This window comes from Endocarpon pusillum (genome assembly GCF_000464535.1).
Source record: "Endocarpon pusillum Z07020 unplaced genomic scaffold C713767, whole genome shotgun sequence".
NCBI classification, from domain to species: Eukaryota; Fungi; Ascomycota; class Eurotiomycetes; order Verrucariales; family Verrucariaceae; genus Endocarpon; species Endocarpon pusillum.
Window position 1 is genome coordinate 178,559 of NW_006913559.1, and position 17,922 is coordinate 196,480.

At 48.3% G+C, this 17,922-nt stretch overlaps 7 protein-coding genes across 7 annotated transcripts; 5 read left to right on the forward strand and 2 right to left on the reverse strand.

Annotated features, from left to right (window-relative positions):
- Positions 1-120: 120 nt before the first annotated feature.
- Positions 121-1,965, reverse strand: EPUS_04333 (Crossover junction endonuclease mus81; the record flags this gene model as incomplete). Its single annotated transcript, XM_007788245.1, has 2 exons — positions 121-1,822; positions 1,874-1,965. 2 exons carry the CDS (start codon positions 1,963-1,965, stop codon positions 121-123), a joined length of 1,794 nt encoding a protein of 597 aa, XP_007786435.1.
- A 1,074-nt stretch (positions 1,966-3,039) lies between these two features.
- EPUS_04334 (uncharacterized protein) lies at positions 3,040-3,385 on the forward strand (the record flags this gene model as incomplete). The annotated part of the gene is made up of 2 exons (XM_007788246.1): positions 3,040-3,184; positions 3,231-3,385. 2 exons carry the CDS (start codon positions 3,040-3,042, stop codon positions 3,383-3,385), a joined length of 300 nt encoding a protein of 99 aa, XP_007786436.1.
- A 2,572-nt stretch (positions 3,386-5,957) lies between these two features.
- EPUS_04335 (uncharacterized protein) lies at positions 5,958-6,806 on the forward strand (the record flags this gene model as incomplete). The annotated part of the gene is made up of 1 exon (XM_007788247.1): positions 5,958-6,806. One exon carries the CDS (start codon positions 5,958-5,960, stop codon positions 6,804-6,806), a length of 849 nt encoding a protein of 282 aa, XP_007786437.1.
- Positions 6,807-7,289: 483 nt separating this feature from the next.
- On the forward strand, positions 7,290-8,489 carry EPUS_04336 (uncharacterized protein; the record flags this gene model as incomplete). The annotated part of the gene is made up of 1 exon (XM_007788248.1): positions 7,290-8,489. One exon carries the CDS (start codon positions 7,290-7,292, stop codon positions 8,487-8,489), a length of 1,200 nt encoding a protein of 399 aa, XP_007786438.1.
- A 938-nt stretch (positions 8,490-9,427) lies between these two features.
- Positions 9,428-11,977, forward strand: EPUS_04337 (uncharacterized protein; the record flags this gene model as incomplete). Its single annotated transcript, XM_007788249.1, has 1 exon — positions 9,428-11,977. One exon carries the CDS (start codon positions 9,428-9,430, stop codon positions 11,975-11,977), a length of 2,550 nt encoding a protein of 849 aa, XP_007786439.1.
- Positions 11,978-13,351: 1,374 nt separating this feature from the next.
- EPUS_04338 (uncharacterized protein) lies at positions 13,352-15,978 on the forward strand (the record flags this gene model as incomplete). The annotated part of the gene is made up of 3 exons (XM_007788250.1): positions 13,352-14,080; positions 14,132-14,670; positions 14,715-15,978. The coding sequence occupies 3 exons, from the start codon at positions 13,352-13,354 to the stop codon at positions 15,976-15,978; spliced, it is 2,532 nt and encodes an 843-aa protein (XP_007786440.1).
- Positions 15,979-16,093: 115 nt separating this feature from the next.
- Positions 16,094-17,302, reverse strand: EPUS_04339 (uncharacterized protein; the record flags this gene model as incomplete). Its single annotated transcript, XM_007788251.1, has 1 exon — positions 16,094-17,302. The coding sequence occupies one exon, from the start codon at positions 17,300-17,302 to the stop codon at positions 16,094-16,096; it is 1,209 nt and encodes a 402-aa protein (XP_007786441.1).
- Between the last annotated feature and the right edge of the window lie 620 nt (positions 17,303-17,922).

Below are 17,922 nucleotides of genomic sequence, written 5' to 3' on the forward strand. Positions count from 1 at the left end.
GCTGGAGTAGCTATGTGTGACCCGATATTGCCACGGTGTACGCAAACCATCTGCCGAAATACATAGCGATTCTCGATTAGTCATGCAGATAGAGGGATCAAGCCCGTACATTCTAAATTCTCAACTCCAGACTTCAGCAAGTTTCGCGCTCAATGTTGGCGCGACTTTTTTCCTTGGCACAAACGTTCCTAGCTGCTCAAACACCATCCGTTCTCTAGCTTCGCCGTCCAATTTTTCGAAGGCCTCGACGAAAGCGTATGGTGTTTTCCACTTCTTCTGGATCTCCAAGGCTTTCTCACCCGTCACACCACGAGTACACATCAGCATCTTCAGGAATACATCTCTCAGGCTCATCGCATCAGATTTCGAGCATAACGATGAGAACGCGGAGAATGTGATGTAATGTCCTTGGTCCGGCTGCTCAACCCGCAGCTTTGTTTGGAGCGGCAGATAGGTCTGAGGGTGCAAAACTGCTGAAGGTATGACATGCAAGCTCTTTTTGTCATATATCTCCTGCAGCATGTTTGTCATCTTCGCCAAGTACCTGATGGTATCATCTAGCTTCCCTGTTTGTTTGACGAAATAACCATTTACAACTTGCGTATTGGCGATTGCGCTTGAGACTGCTTCACCATACTTGTCCCCTCTTTCTGCCGAAATGGAGAAATCCTCGATGATGTACGTCACGTTTGGAATCCCAGATCGTCGCAACCGAAACTTCTGCTCATGGAATCGGCCGTCCTTGATGCTGAAGATGAGGTCGTCCAGGCGCTTGCGCTCAATGATATGGTCTAGCACAAATTCATTGCTTCCTTCTTCGTCATCGCCAATGTTGGCTCTAGCGAGTAGCTGTTCATGAGTCGATTTTGGACGGGCAATCCAAAGGGCATCTCCCAGAGGAAGGCCGCGCGTGATGGGTGATATACCTTTCTTCTGAAGCTCCTCAGATATGTACTCCCTGTCTTTGAGAGTACGGACTTCACGAGAGTCAAGAACAAGATTAACGGTGCACGAGCCAGGTGGAAACACGATGGGAGAGAAATTTGGGAGCGTATCTACTTGCAAATGCATTTGTTCCCCAATTTGACTCCTCTGTCCTAACGGGGCATCGGATTGATGTATTTCGTCGGCAGAACTTATTTCGTCGAGGTCAATTAGCCCCTGGTTGTGCGCAACGTCCCTTTTGTTCGACGTGGCAGCAGTCTTTGTCTTCCTTGTAGGTCTTTCGGAACTTTCCTCTCTGGAAGGCCCTTTCACCAACGAATTGAGAACGGAACCCTCCTCTGTGCCTTTGATCCTCTTGGCCACTTCCCATCCTTCTTCTGTGAGCATGTAGCGCCGGAGCGGTCTCCCATGCTCATATACAAGATCCTTGCCAATTAAGGTCTTCATTGAATTCCATGCCGTGAAGAATCTTGTCGGATCACTTGGCGCTGTAAAGGAAGAGTCGCAATGCGGCTGTGCCAACTCGATCGTATTGGCCTTGGTCAGTCCCTGCGACGTGTTCTCACCAATTGTTGCAAGGGCAACGATAAGAGCATAAGCCCCAGATCGCAACGTTGGAACGTATGCTTTGACCTTTCGAACTCTCTTTGGTGCTGGAGCCAGACCTTCATCGAGCGGCGCAGAATCGTTCAACTGCCGTTTTGTGACACCACGGCGCACCTTGGGCATAGGGAGCCCATTCTCAGTGCAATGCGCCTTCAATTTATCGGTCAAGCGGTCGCAAAGCTTAGGTCCCAGGCCATGAAGCTGCTGTGCTTCAGCTGGGTGCTCAAAACGTAGAGGACAGGCTTTCATGGAATCGTAAGCTTTCTTGTAGCTACAAAGATATCAGCATAATCAGTTGTCTACGGGGCTGAGGTGTTCCGACACAGTAATGCCCTTGCTGTTGCGTTCCCGAGCTTGGTCAAGCCATTCTTTGATCCAGCCCAGCAGCAGAGGATTTGCGCAGTCTTCGGACATAATTATCTTCCACCTTTCAAATGGCTCGGAAAATGCTTCTATTCTGCTTCAAAGACCCTGTTCGGCTCCTCCATCGACTTGCTGTGCTTGTACTGGGGAAATTATAAATGTTATTCACAATTGAAATTCACAATGGAGAGTTCAGTACGGAGTACTTTCGCGGCAGTAAGAACACGCCAACGCGCGTAGGCACGTGCCCGATTCTCAAGTGAAATCAACCTCCAACTTGGTACACCCCCATATCTTGTTTAGCAACACCACGAAATTCCTACACCCAGAATCTGTCCACTCATGTACTCAATACCGCAGTACTACTTAAGTAATTGTGCCGGACGTTACCAATGCAGGAACCAGCTGTCATCGGCTAACGCGCTGCTTCGGTGGTAAACCCTTTCACAACGACCAAAGTAGTGCCAACCGCACCGATTGATGCTTTGAAAGCCATCTACTGCGCAATCTGAGGCATTCGACAAGTCTGAAGACTGAAATTGGTTTCAGTTCTCCACGCGCCCGCTTTTCAGTTTTCACTAATCAGGTCCTCTTGTCCCTGAAATCCCCATGATGAGTCTTGACGTCGATGAACAGGGCCCAGGGAATACGCTATGCCCGTTCCCGACAACCAGTCTCTTCCTATCTTACCAACTGCAGATCCGATCGAGATTGAGGAGACTGATCGCAGACTATAATGGTTAAAGTACGAGATGCAAAATGTACATCAAATCGGGACCTCCGCACTGTCAAAGGAGATCCCCAGATAGTGTAAGCGGCTTGCAAGCAGTGTGAATCTCAGCGGCCATGACATAATAATCATTTTAGGCAAAGTCTATCCCATCTAGAAATATTGAATGTCTATTATATCGCTTCAATGGTGATGACGACACAGCTCATAACCAGACGAACAGAGTGATGTCAGTGGGGTGGATGTCCAAGCCGTTCTATATAATTGCGCTTGGATACCCACCGTATCTTTTTCTAACTATCACAATACTCCTCTTTCAGTAAACAGTGCATTGATACACCATCAATACAGCTCTCAGAACCTGTCACTTAGCATTACTTCTTTGGCATTACAACATGTCTGCCGATATTCCTCAAGGCGACGTCATGGACAATGACTACAAGTCACGTCCCGGTCAAAGCCACATCCCAGTCCAGGGTGACGAAAAGCCAGTCGAAGATCCAATCGACCCTGCGACTGCCGACAGTGATGAGCAGCTTGGTAAGCTTCTTCTCCAGATTTGTGGTAAAGACTAACAAGTTATCAGCTAAGGACGAAGATGAGGCCATTGACAAGAGCAATATTATTGGGGAACGTACTCGCGGCGCAAAGCCAGCTGGTAGCTACAGTGAGCCTGGTGATGAGGAGGGTCTTCCAGGTCCAGATGATGGTACCAGTGCGGTTGCTAAGAGCGGTTCTTGAGCGAGCTGGAATCGAGGCGCATGTCTTTTAGGCCGGCATATCATGTCTCGTTATCCATCGAACGCTATTGCGTTGCTTTGCTCATGGGGATATCATTTTAGAGCTACAAGATCATTGCTGCTACGTTGCTCAATTAACCTCAAAATGCTATGATATCTCATAACATGAATCTTGAGAAGATTACTCTTCTACCCTTTTGTGCCTTTGGAGTTGGTCCAATCTTTTGTTCCCGTGGCTTTCTCCTTAGCAAACTCTCGTCCTCGACTAATTTTTCTGAATCCTCCAATTGTCGGATGATTTGCTGGAAGAATGTGTCAATGAACTCTCTCCTTGCTGTAAGGGCTTGACAGGCGCATTTCTGCTTCACTATGGTAAGCTACTACTAGTATGCACCGTTATAAGTATTATTTCAAACAATATTCGTGACCAGGGTGTCCATCGAATCAAAACAAAGCAAATCGAGGCCCCTGATTTGCTTTGATCACAGTTTAATCAAAAATCGTACTTTGCTTTGTTTGACTGGTTTGTCAAATCCAATATACTATAACTATTTCTAGGGATTTACCTGAATTCTCGTCCAGCTCGATGTCCGCCAAGACTATTATTATCCAGTATCAAGAAAAATCCTTGAATATTTCAAAATCAGGAACTTTTCTGTCAAGACTTTCGCAGTTTGACTAATTTGCCAAGCATTTGATTTGTCTTGATGGACACTTACTTTAGTTGCTCCAGACTATTTAGTAGTAAAGCATCTGTGCTGCGAAGTTGGGGTAAACAGGTAGTAACCCAGTACTACTAGTTAGTACTACTACTACTACGGTAGGAGGCATAATGTTTCGCACCTGCGCACTAGTAACTACTTGTAACGCCAAGATAGAACGCCACAAAAGTGCTCAATTAGGACTAGTCTAGGTTTTTCTGAATATTGAGTATGCCGCCCTTCTGCTTCTTTCACTGCCTGTATTCTCAAGGAGCTCAGTAAGATAGCTCTCAGGGACTGTATTCTAAGCTGCTAAAATCAGCAAAATGCGTGTAGAATGGCGACAGTGAGCATTCGTACAGAGCAACAGGGTATCTGTATGAGCACTGTTAATGACGTTACTTACTAGTGCGCAGGTGCGGAACATTACGCCTCCTACCGTAGTAGTACTACTAACTTAGTTAGTACTAACTGCAAATCGCAACGCGCCTACTCCGTACTAGAATATAACATAATTTGCCAACATTGAACTGTCTAGGAATCAGGTTCTCGGTCTGCATGTTATCGCAGAAAGACTTGTATGTATGACCTTAGCTCCTGGTTAGTATGAATTAAGCTCTTTCAGCAGCTCAATATGTCCTTGACTCGACCTGCGAAGAGAGCGCACCCTGCAACAGTCGACACGACGGAAACTGATGGACAGCAGAGCTTTCATAACACGAAAAGACCTTGCACAAGCATTCAAATCTAGTCGGAAGTAGGCTTCCAGCGACCGACCACCTTTGAGACACCCATCGAGGACCGACTGCGCGAGATCTCAGTTGTAGAACTTCGGGTGCCTTTGAAGGTCTTGGCTCAAACCTCTTCTGGAGTTCGCCAAGTCCATTTAAAATCTGTATGATGAAAAATGACAGGAGTAGCAAATTAAGGTCATCGGTTTCGATTACTATTCGAAATCATTCCGGAGAAAACTCAACAAATACCATTCCTCCCTATCAGGATTGCGGCAGTACTACCTTGCGTTTGATGTGTGCTATGAGATCGTCGATACCATGCAAGCCTTTGCAAGATAAGCTGGGCCGCTTGCGGCGGATGAAACGCGCCGGAATGCTCCCTCCAGGGGTTGTGAAGATTGACAAAACCATCTACCCGAGCGCTGGTAATACTCTGCCGTATGAAGTGAAAAAATAGCTTCAGCATGGAAGGCAGGTGACTGAGGCCATGCTCGCAATCGTGAGTGCTATGACGGACCAGCAGAGAGATTTGGTTCGCGAAGCTTGGAAGCCTGATGGCACAAAGCGTTTCATTGACACGTTGAACGAACCAGTATTGCTGTTGCAGGATGAATGCATATTTGAAGATCTTGAGGTTGTGTTAGGAGCTCTGGATGGGGAGAATGATGCTAGTGACGATGAGGACGGTCACGCGCGAGTAATGAAGACGAAGAGACGGATGGATACTAGTACGAAGTGCTGTCTGGCACCGAATTGGTCTTGGCCTATGCCGACAGCATGCCATTCCTCCTTCGAGCACCTTAAACTGGAACCTGCCACATCGAAAAGTTTAACTTGAACGATGTGCGTACCACCCATGTTCTGCAAACTCTTTCTCATGGAAGATACTCGTACTTCTTACTAGCGCCAGGCCGTTTATAGTACCAGTCAATTTTGGTGGACTTATTCTTCGATGTTGGGGGACCTTAAAAATCATGGTGTGCCTCTCTGTGGTATAAATATCGCCAATCACCTCAACTGAACATCTTACCTTCCTTCACTATCTTTCAAACATTCAAACATATCTTCTCCAGAGAAAAGCATTATGATGATTACACTACATTCATTTCTCACTTGGAACTCTGTATTTTGCGGAAGTATGGTTGCTAAACAAATTCCCAACAGTCACTGCACAGTGCGACCGGTGTATCTGGATTGTCATCTTGACTTCAGACCGATCAAGCGTAAAACTTCACTCGAATTACTTCCGAATGAGGTTTTGGCTGAAATATTTTCCTACTTGATCCCCAAAGAAAGAACAATTGATACCGAATTTCCGGAGGACCTCGAGATCAACCAGCGAATTGACTACCATCGTGACCACAATGAGCGCAATACACACTCTCCACGGCCCGACTCTAATCCACTGAATATCATGGCCACCAGCTCGCTTTTCTACCAAATCGGCCGTCAACATCCCACGTTCAAACGCCGCTCCTACTTTGCCATAATCTCGCCCAAGGCAATCAAATTCGAAGGTCATACAGACCGTTCCCTGGAACGTCTCCAAGGCACAATGCCCCTCTTGCAAAACCTCAAGCTTGTCTTGGACGTGGGGGACTGGGGTGTCAACATGAGAGATGGGCATGTCAACCGATTTCTTAGCAATTACGAACTGTTCTTCAGAAGGTTCGGCGGAGCTCGAATGACTATGCGCGCAGGAAGGCTTCAACTACGACTACAGGGTAACTTCGCCTGCGAGGAGGATGAAGAGGTGGAGGTCCCTGACTGTCTACAGGAATTAGGCGATCATTGTGTGGAGGCTTTGATTTCTGGTCGAGAAGAGGACTTGGAAGGTGTTATGCAGTGGTGGGACGATACGTGGATGGACGGAGGTGAGGGCGAAAGTCGCCCAGAAGGAGGCATGGCTGCGTGGGGACGATGTGTACGGAATGTTCAGATGGCGGACTTTTTCAGGTTGCTGGCTAGGTTCTTGTACAGTGAATGATGATGAGCAACAAAAACCAAAACCAAAACCAATTGCATATACGTGTCAAATGATTTAGATTGATTGGGGGGTTGATTGGGGACCTTGGCCCCACAAGTTATACAAGCGAAGATAGTCACAACTAATTTGGGGTGCTAGACTCGATTGGGCTGAAAGTGATCTTGGCCTCACCATATGAATGTTATACTTTAAGGCTCCTGTGATCTATTTCTTTGTCTCTGGAATTCATAAGAATCTTGTGGCGACACCTATTCTCAGATGTTTCCTATTCCATATTCCATTTTCTACCATCAAACTCCAATCGACTTTATCTTTGCATCACCAAGCTCGAGTTTACAATCAAATCTTACTTAACTGAACTTTTCTGCAACAAATCCGACAGTTTCATACATATCTCAACCGCCAAAGATTGACACTTACTCTGTACACGTGATTCACCAGGCACTGGCGTCTTTTCAGTCCCCATCAGCTTCCGTGAACAACATGGCGAGAGAGCAAAAGTTGAGCGGCGACAATATCGTACTTCTCCCTCAACGATCGGAAGCACAAGGTGACATCGCACTTGTCCGGCATCCTTCTGAATCTTGTCCAATCCCGAGATCAGATAGGAATAGCAAGCCTTTCTGGCGTCCCATAGAAAGGGCATCCGGCTTGTCGAGTGCAGACAGAGAGGCGGAAGAGGAGAGGTCGGAAACCAAAAAAAAGAAGTCCCCATGCTTCCGTAGGCTGGAATGGTCAGATCCACAACTAGGCACCTTAGGTGTACTGCCAGACGAACTTGTGATTGAGATCTGCAAATATCTAGTCCCCCAGGAGGTGCCGGGAACGGTCTTCGAGGGTAACTGCAAAAGATTTCGCGGAGCCCGCAAGAATATTCTTCACTTCATGCAAGCCAGCTCAAGACTGTACTGGATGGCGCGAGACCTCGAATGCTTTGGCAAGCGCACGTACAATTTTGCTGTTTCTGGGCTCGGATTTTCCTTCGAAGGACATCGAGATTGCCCTTCGAGAGTCATCAAAGCGGCATTGAAGAATGTTGAATCGGTAAAGGTTACTGTGGAGATAGATCTGGACCGAATGGCTGACGTCCATTATATGGAAACACTGGTTGTGGCCTGTCGCAAGATAGCGGGATCTATGCAGCACGTAAAGGGAACGGAGGAACGCCTGCAGACATACGACATTGATATCTGGTTATTGGACTCAAGATATGTTCCTGGAAAGCCTTCTCACCCCCGAACAGTGCTATCTGGTGGCACACCTGATCCATGGGAGGGGCACATTATCACGATTGACAACCTGTTGAGAAAGTTGTTGAAGCATCTGGTTGGAATTCAGAACATCCGGGTTGGAAACGTTCAGCTTCTAGCCCTGCCACTGACCTACCATTTCATGTGGAATGCCTCAACACCGCTAACAACGTATTCGATGGCCATAGAGGCGCAAGCGAGATGGCGAAGGGTACAGGCAGTGGTGGATGCTGGCGCTTACCTGCTCTCCGGCTGGGACATGAACGAATTGAAGTGGTGCACCGAGTTCTTGAAGATGTCTGACTTTACGGGATACTACACGCGGGCGGAGTGTATGAGCAAGCTTGAGCCTCCAGGTTCTCAACGTCCGCCCGTCTACGATAGGATAGTCCGATCTCGTTGCCGCTGTTCGCCAATTTGTTGGCACATTTGATCTGAGGCATGAACATAGCCGGGTACTCCAACTGGACTTGACGTGAGCTCCATGTATGTAGCTTGCTAGGATCTGGATGGATTGTGTCCTCTGACGTTGAGGTGCTTGCTGATAGCTTTCAACTTGATGAGTTTGCTTCTTCACTTGTACGAAGCTATGCCTCTTATGGTTAGAGACAAGAAGTAGACCTCAATTTCCTAAAATGCTCATTGCCACGAGCTTTCTAGTTCATTCATACTATATAAAAATATTATTATTGATATTGTTTCCTCTCCAATGATTATTGCTTGCTGGAGTCATCGTGGGTGCAGATACCCTTTCCATGCAGTTTCTATTGCAGGGACCTCATGATGGCAGCTTATCGGAAAAGAGGAAAGCCATCTGCTTTCCTAGGGGGCAGGATAATGTTGTCCTTCTCAAAGTGAAGAATGCAGACTTTTACAGTCCCACGACAAATTCCTGCAAAAGTGGCTGCAAGTACAGCACTTCATGCGCACCAGTATAGGGACATGACGTGGAATGTTGATACTGCTGTCCGCTTGTGAAAAAAATATTGGTTATGGCCTCGAATGTCAGGATGTCAGTTACGTCTTCAGGGAGTTACTTGTGATAGAGAATTGCCTGTTATGGCAGTCACAACAGCAGTCCTGCGGTCACGTGTGCACAGGCAATTCACTAGCATACTTGCAGGTAACACTCCGCCTAAACACGCTGTGAGGATCTGTTGATCAATGTCCCTCAACGTATCCTTTATTAGGTGGTTTCTTGCAGCTCTGCTTTCTGTTTAAAACTGTGCCTTTTCGATACTCGTCTTCCAGTACAGATTCACCCGACCCGTCAGTTGTCTTCTCAGCACATACAGCCTCAAACGGCGGAGAAACCCCGAACGATCGTCTCTTCACAACCTTGCATTGTTGTCCTTACCACCCTTCCCAAAAATGCCAACTGCTGGAATCGGCATGGAGAGCCGCTATAGAGTTTTAGTACCTATGACCATTGACAACACCGGCACGACCTCAGCTGCAAGCACCAACATGGAATTTGCATGCGATTCACATCATCCGTGTGACTCCTGCATGGCCTCGCGCGAAGCACTCGAGGTGGCAACGAATGTGCATAATGCTATTCACCAGATCAAACTTAATTGCGAATGTCTGCGGATTAATCAGGCTTTCTTGAAGAATGCTATACAAAGATACAGCAACGCTATCATAGCTCGTTGGAAGAAAAGAAGTCAAACAAAGCGAGCTGAGATTCTTGAAAAGGCATTCCCTGGTATGCCTCAGAAAAAGTTTAGCATCATACAAGCACGTTATGCAGAGGAAAACCTGGAAGCATCGTCTCTGTGCTGCACATTTCTGCTGCCTTATTTGAGTGTCGAAGACCTTTCATCCGATCCGATGCGGCTGCTAAGCTTGCTATATGTTCGAACGGAATACGACGCTAGCACATGGGCTGGTTTTGACCTTGAGAATACCAAAGCTGACTGGCATGAAGGCTTGCTCGATAGTGTTTGTAAGAGTGCCATGATTGCGTATGGTGCTCGGTATGGCGAAATTGTGGAATGGGACCAAGAGCGGGTAGATCAAGGACATCTTATTGCCCTTCCCCGGGCAAATTTGCTTATCCAAATCCAGGCTACATTATCAGCAATGCTAGCGGAGACAGTGGGGATTCTAACCGATGGAGCCACTATTGAAGAGCGGCCTACAAAATGGCTGGCTCTGATTGAGTCTGGCTTCCGACGCTCAAGAGAAGACGAAATATACTCTTCGTTCATTGATCGAGCATTTCAGCGCCCACCAGTGTTCGATATTGATGAACTCTTGAAAATAGCCGAGGCCCGCACTGCCAATGCACAGGATCAGCTATGGCTACTTCAAACAGAGCCTTCCCACGTGCATCGGGAATATCGACTTCTGCAGGACTCAGAATACTTTAGTGTCGTGGTTCCTCAACTCTCAGGTACTGTTGATGTTGAGAAATATAATTTGATTGGCAACATCCTGTCAGTAGAGTCAACAGGGAGATTTAGTGAATGGAACTGTGTTGTGGAAGAATGCAAGCACGTAAGAGAGCAGCTCAATGGATGCGGTGGACAAGTTCAGCTTGGTAAGCCCCTACCAGAAAAGTACAGTCAGGCTGTTTCTTGCCTTGAAGCTGCTCTTGAATCTATTTTGTGGCGTTGGACAAGAGACGTTGCGAGTCTGTTACCGAAGCTCCGTGGATTTGCATCCTGCTACGACCATGTCTTGTTGGATATCCAGAGAGCCATGACAAGGACGACTGCTAAGCGCCTACCAGATTATGACTGCTATAAAGAGGATCCCTTGTTCTGGTGTCTTTACTTGATCGTCTACCACGATGATAGCTTAGAGAGCTCGTTTGAGCCGCCATTCGTCTTTGCCTTCCTTGGTGACCTGGTTGGCAATGACACCCGGGTCGATAAGAACCGGCTTGATCAACGACTCATGGACGGACTGGCCGACATTGGCGCAATATGGGAAATGATAATGGCGATACGCTATCATCGGCCTTCAAGATACCGGATGGAGACACTGCAAGCATTGGATCTGGGTTCTGCTCGTGCAGGATGCAGACGTCTTGCACTTGAAACAAGGAGGTTGCGAGGAACGCAGGTGTTTCCTAATCAGATGTCCTTGAGTGTGAAGCCACCGTTGCAGCTCTTCGTCGAATCTTTCCGGCCAGGCGATGGAACGAAGGAAAATGACAGACATGAAAGACGGATGGCATCACGAAGGCTCCTGAAATCCTTTTGGGACGCAGCTCGCGACTTCCAAAGGCAATACCTGGGAGGCATTGGTCTCTCGACGGAGGAAATCCAGATGCATCTGGCGTCGATATCCTTCGATCTAGCACCAGAGTATTTGGAGTCGTTGGAGAAAAGGAACCAAAAAATCCCATCCCCCGTACATGTTGCCCGGAGCTTGACCGGTTCAGAAGCTTCGCAGTGCACCTCGTGGGACGTCTCACAGGAACAAAGTTCAAGATTCGTAAATGTTGGGCCTGTAAAAAGCAAGATGAAGCGTCGACCAACTCCAAGAGAAGACGACGTCGAGGCTCCCCTGCCTGAGGCTGGACCCGCCGCCAACGAAGACGTTCATGATCATGAATCTGATTCTACAGACTCCAGAATCGAGAACATTTTACTTGTCACGCCGGAGAGTTTCAAGATCTTCATGGATATGTTTCCTTCCAAAGACCTCGACTCCCAGACAGCTAAGAAAGGTCTCACCGACTGGAAAAAATTCGTTGGTGCAATGACCGATGCTGGATTTGTAGCCAACCACAATTCCGGCTCAGCGGTTACATTCATCAGGCAGTCAGGGGGAAGGATCATTTTTCACAAACCGCATCCAGTAGCCAAGCTTGACAGGCATGTGTTACTGGGTTACGGTAAGCGGCCGAGGAGATGGTTTGGATTGGATCAGGAGAGCTTCCAGGTCGCTCCAAGGGCAGGTACGTAGGTAGGCGTTTGGTTGGTTCGTCGGCAGAGGATGTTTTCGGTCTATGCCGTTAGGGCATGAGAGAGAGCATCACTTCCAATTCATGGAAGTCTAGATTGGAATAGAGACCACTCTATAGCCATGGCACGCAGTGCAGCTAATAACCTTTCCATGAGTGAGGATCCCATTGTCTTGCGAACTATATTATGGAACGAAGCAATCTGGAGCTGTATTAGTGGTTCCTTCAATGCCCATTGTACGTGCAATATGAGTTATGGGACTGGCAAAAGTAGTAGTAGATTGTCAATCATCATCTACTTCCAGTCACAGTAGAGGACGAAATGGCTCACTCAGCCTCCAGAGATTGCACCTCATTGTGTCAACGTGGTAGCACCACTAGTTACTTCACAGGTGTCAGAATTCATTCCGTTTTAACCGACGTTCAACCGTGTCTGCGCTGTGGGTTTTCTGCTTTCTCGGCTAAATATCGGATAAACCGTAATGAATTCTGACACTTGACATCCGTAGATCACGTAGTAGCTTCAGTTGTGTTTATGCAACCTTGCTCAGCTTCATATACCTCTCAATCAATCAATCTTTGCACAAATCCATGATATCATGCCAGTTTCTTCGCTTTCCATCCATCCCCAGATTCCGCACTACAGTCGCAAGCACGAATGCCGACTCCCAAAGCTCGCAAGATGTTCTCCCCGTCCATCTCATGCTTCTTGCCACCTTGGCTTCTGTAAGATGTTCAGCCTGTACCCTGCTATTCATTCTGTCTCATGCCACCTTGTCTGTCGTATCAGGTGTTGATTTGGCCTTGAGTTTACCAGGGGACATGAGCTCTTCATTGGAGCTCTGTTGCAGTTGGGACCGTTGTTAGTAGACGGTCGAGGAAGATTGAAAGAGTGGGCCGCTGTGAAGAATGCCTGGGTTCTGGGAATTCGTGGCTTCATGTCCGCAATGATCTTCTCCTATCGATTCTCCTTTATTGCTGTGCTTCTGATGGCAGCAATGAGCCTGGGGGCCTAGCGTTTTCTGTTTCTGTTTTATGCCTGCTATTAACTTCATTAGCGGCATATAGTAAGACAACATATTTTCATTGTCTTCCCTACCCGATCAATCTCGTCCCGCTTATTGCTGTACCGAAGACAAGTTGGGATTTGTTGTTTGAATACGGTAAGTCACCAACCGTGTCGAACACTATTTAGCGGGGGACAGAATCGCCTTTGCTCGCATTCTGCTCATTGATTTATGCGCTGTAACTGTAACGCAGTGTTCAACAATCACGCAGTCTGCACCCATCTCTACTCTCGATAGCAATACCATTGACTGTTTTAGAATTTGGTAGCTGCATAATTGCTCTAGCCACCTCGTCAACCTTTCCTCATCATGGTTTTGCCGCACGAACTTGCTCCAGGCTATGGCACCAAGCTTCTGGGACAAAGAATACCACTTGGTGACTCGCCTAAGGCCCCTTGCCAATGCCTAGAATGTGGCCAGCAATACCGCACTGAGACGGCTCTGAAGATGGGGAACAAGACTTATTCACGCCTTACAGGAGTGGAAGATGCTCAAAAGCTGTTGGATGAACAAGTGGCGACCATTCGTGCCAATCAGGCTTTTCTACGCCAAATGTTGCTCAATCATGGCAATGCAATCTTTAGTAGATGGAAAAAGGCGAGCTGGTCAAGAAGAGCTTCGGCTATTCAAAACGCACTGCCAGATATCCAGGTGGAGAAGTGGGCAATATTTAAGAAGTTCTACGGTCCATCCGTTGTATTAAACGAAGCTCTCCTCCGCAAATCCTGCCTACTTCCATACATCAACCTTGATGATCTAAGGTCGGATCGGTTCAAATTCCTAGGTCTCCTTTATGCGCGGAGTCAATATGATCTCGACGACTGGGTCGCATTCGACGTTAACCAAACCAAGATGGCTTGGGAACATGGTTGGGTCGCAGTGGAACATTGCGCACATGCAGTCATCATGTTCGGTGCCGAATATGGCAAGTTAGTGCCATGGAATCGGGACCAAGCACATCGATGGGATATCATTGGATTTCCTCGTGCTCATTTGGTGATTGAAGCTCAATTCACTCTTCTAAAGCTACTTCGAGATGTCGTTGAAGGTCTACTACAAAACATACAGAAAGAAAGTGGATCAGAATAGTGGGCCGAGCTTGTCGAAGGCGGCTTTGGAAGATCTAGCGAGTCCGAGACCTGGACGCTGCTCACCAACCAAGCGTTTACTGCACCACCTATGCTCAATGCTGACAGCCTGTTCGAGATTGCAATTTCTCGCTTTAAGATGGCGCAGGATCACGTCTGGCTCCTGCAAACCGACCCTTATTACATGCGCAATGAAGCTCGTTACGTTCTTGATACACAAGTAGCGAAGACTGTTGGAGAGAAAGCGGGAAGACCCCAGTACCTGAACTTTGTAGCTAACAACATGGTACTCAGAGCTTTCGGAAGAGTAGATCACTGGGATATGATAGTCAGGGAGTGTCAGAATTTCCAAGCGGTAAGCCAAAAATTCTGCAGCGCTATTCAAATTGGACAGGCGCCCCCTCCCGAATACCAAACGACTATCCGCTTACTCGAGGTCTTGTTGATCAACATTCTCCTGGCACAAACAAAAGGGCTGGAGGTGCGTCTCCCATCATTTCGTGGCTTTGAAAAGTGCTACGGCGAAGTCGCGATCAGTAGGTCGACGGGTGAGATCACAGCAAACTGATTCCTCGCACAATCAGCGAATGGTACAAGGATGACCCCCTCTTCTGGATATTGCACTCGTTGACTGCTGATCCTCGCTCATCGGTCGATCCTGCTATGCTGTTTAGTTTCCTCGATGAAGTCATGAGTGGAAAGAACGTGGACATAGACCGAAACCGTGTTGACCAACAACTGATGGACCAGCTTTCAGACCTTGGCGCCACTTGGGAGCTGCTTATTGCTGTCCGCTCCCAGCGGCCTAGAGCCAAGGAAGAACTCACCAATGAAGACCTGAACCAGTGTCAAGAAAGCTTCAGTCGTGTTTGGCTCCGCCATTCAAAAACGTCTGGTCGTGGCAGGCAAGGCCTGACGCCAGAGCACATGCCCGCGCTGAAGGCAGGATCTCTGCTGCACCAATTTGAATTACTTCCGCTGCCATCAGGAAAAAAGGACGCCGTGTGGCAACAGAGATCTGATGACGTGCACGCGAGGCTCACAGCGTTCTGGACAAGAGCTAGACAGTGGCTCGAAAACGACTTCTCAAAGCAAGGATGCCCGGAAGAGCACATCAAGCAGTTCCTTGGGCTGGTTTCTTTCGACGTCGCCCCTGAGCATTTGAAAGCGTTAGAGGAGCAGAGAAAGACGATTCTAGCTGGCCCAAAGCCGAAGGCAAAGCCGTTAACGACAGAAGACACGCCTGCGCAGTCCTCCTGGAGTCCTTCAGTGGGAGAAGGTTCTAGTGCCTATCTGGTTCGACGTCCGAAAGTGAAACAGAAGCGCCGAGGGACTGAGGAGACGAAGGGGCAACTCGAAGTTCAATCCGAACAAGTTGAGGACTTCCACCCTACATCTTCTGCAGAAAGTGACAACCCTTCAACGTTCACCATCCCCGTGAGCGCTGAGACCCTAGAGATATTCAACGACATGTTCCCGACAGGCAGTGAAGATGTGGGAGAGCCAAAGAAGAAGAAGAAGAAGAAGAAGAAGAAGAAGAAGGGCCTCCTGGACTGGCGCAGCTTCGTTTCTGCTATGACAGACGCTGGCTTCTCCACCAGCAGCAGCGGTGGTTCAGCTGTCACTTTTGCAAACGCTCACGGCAAAATCATCTTTCATCGACCACATCCAGTAGCCAAGGTTGATCCGGGTATGTTGGCTTGGTTCGGGAAGCGCTTGAACAAATGGTTCGGCTTAGACAGAGACAGTTTTGTCTGTGCTGCAGATACAAAGAAAGGCGGTAAGGACATTTCGACTGCTGCGAAAGAGAACGAGGATGATCAAATCAACGAAAAAGGCAATAATTGATCGTCCATCAATGGAAACAGGAAAAAGCATGCAGAGGAAGCTAGCAAGTCGCACGGCAAAAACTAAGCGATCCTCTTTGGCTAGAAACCATCCAGCGAAATATCCTACATGCGAGCTATCTACCCTTCCTTTTCTTCTCAGCCCTTCCCTCCATAATCTTCCTCATCTTCTCAAAACCCTCACCAATTCCCCCGCTACTACCGCCACCACCTACTCTGACATCCCCACCTACTCTCCTCCTCTTCTCCCTCCTCTCTAGCACACCCCCCTTCCCGCTCCCACTCCCTATGCTCCTCGCCACCCGATCTCCTACCTCTCCCAACCCCGTCCAATCCTCCCCTCCAAACCCCTCCCTCCTAGCGTTTCCCCCATCTCGCCCCATATTCTTCCGCTTCTCCGCCTTACTTTCCCTCGGCAACCTCGAAAAGTTTCTCTCTTCATACTCCGTCCTCTCTCTCTCCTTATCCCGCTCCCGCGTAGACAGCGCGCCACGGCCTCGATTCAGAATGGTGCTGTTTGAGCCAATGGAGGGTTCGGCGCGGGGGTTTGAGGAGAGTTCGGTGGAGATGTACTCGTCCAGGAGGTGGGATTTGCGGTTTCCAAGGGCGGAACGAGAGGCGACGTTGGTGGTGCTGGTTGTGGACATAGATGTGGGTGCGATTTGAGGGGGTCTGTAGGCACCGCTGCTGCGGGAGGTGGATTTGATGGAGTCAGAGGGGTGCGATCTCCGGAGCAGGGCGCTTGGATTAGGGCGGTAGGAGAGGTCATCTATCTCCGGCTGCGTTCCGTCTTCATGAGAAGCCGTAGTATCCTCTGAGCCTGCAGACCCGGAACTGGAATCCGAGTCGGAATTCGACGCATCTGAACCCTCTGTAGTTCTCATTCCATTGCTAGTTCCCCCCCTCCGTCCATTCTTCGATCGCTCAGCAGACCGCTCGACCTCATCCGCCGCCCGCACCACCTTCTCAATCTGATACCTCAACCGTCCCTCCAGTGGCCGCACCCCCTTCTCGAGATAGACGCGCGTCTCGACCAGTTTCCGCACCACTTCATCACCAATCGCTACGCAGCCACTATCACCATCCGATAAAACCCCACCGTTGTGATGTCTGAGCTTGAGAACGATCAGAAAAACGAGATCCTGCAGGTACGACAGGAGGAGGTCGTTCTTGGTGTCGAGGAGCGATATCCCGTCCGCTGATGGTGGGAGGAGGGATGGGGGGGAGTCTGGTTGTGCGGCGGGGAATGAAGAGGTTGCTGATGTTAGGGACTCGGTTATGGTCGTTAAGAGGCTAATTGAAGATGTGGTAGTGGTGGTAGTCATCTCTACTTCGCTTGTGGGTGGTGGTATCAATCGAGGAACTAGGTGTCGCCTACTAGTATTACTTCACATGGTATCGAGATACTGTAGCAAGAAAATCTGGCGCCATCAGATCTTATCTTATCTCTTGGCACCGAAGTCGTCTGTGCAAACTCAACTCTGGAATTTGTCCTGCAGTGGAAGAATCTGCTCGCTAAATCGCGATGCTGGAAAAGAACGGGAACAACAAACTCTGATAGTGATCATATTGAGTCCAGCAGCCAGCTATCATGGATTTGCTGAGAGATCACTGCAGTACCACCTGGAGAGACAAGATCAGCTACCTGCAAGGAAAAAACCAAAGACCAAAAACAGAAGAGGATTGAAGTTGCACTAGTGATCGCGGACTTCTGATTATCTATTTACCCCCGACAGACTTTATCTCTTTCCTTGTCTATAAAAATTTCAAGTGCAAGCACAAATGAAGCTGCCGAAGATTGTACAAGAAGACCCTTTGGAGGTTAGAAAGTGACCACAACTCCATCACGCTGTCCTTGGTATGACAGACGATGACACTATCTGCATACAAAAGCGACAGTACGCCATTGTTGACATGCTGCACCAGATTTTGTCGCAAACTTCTC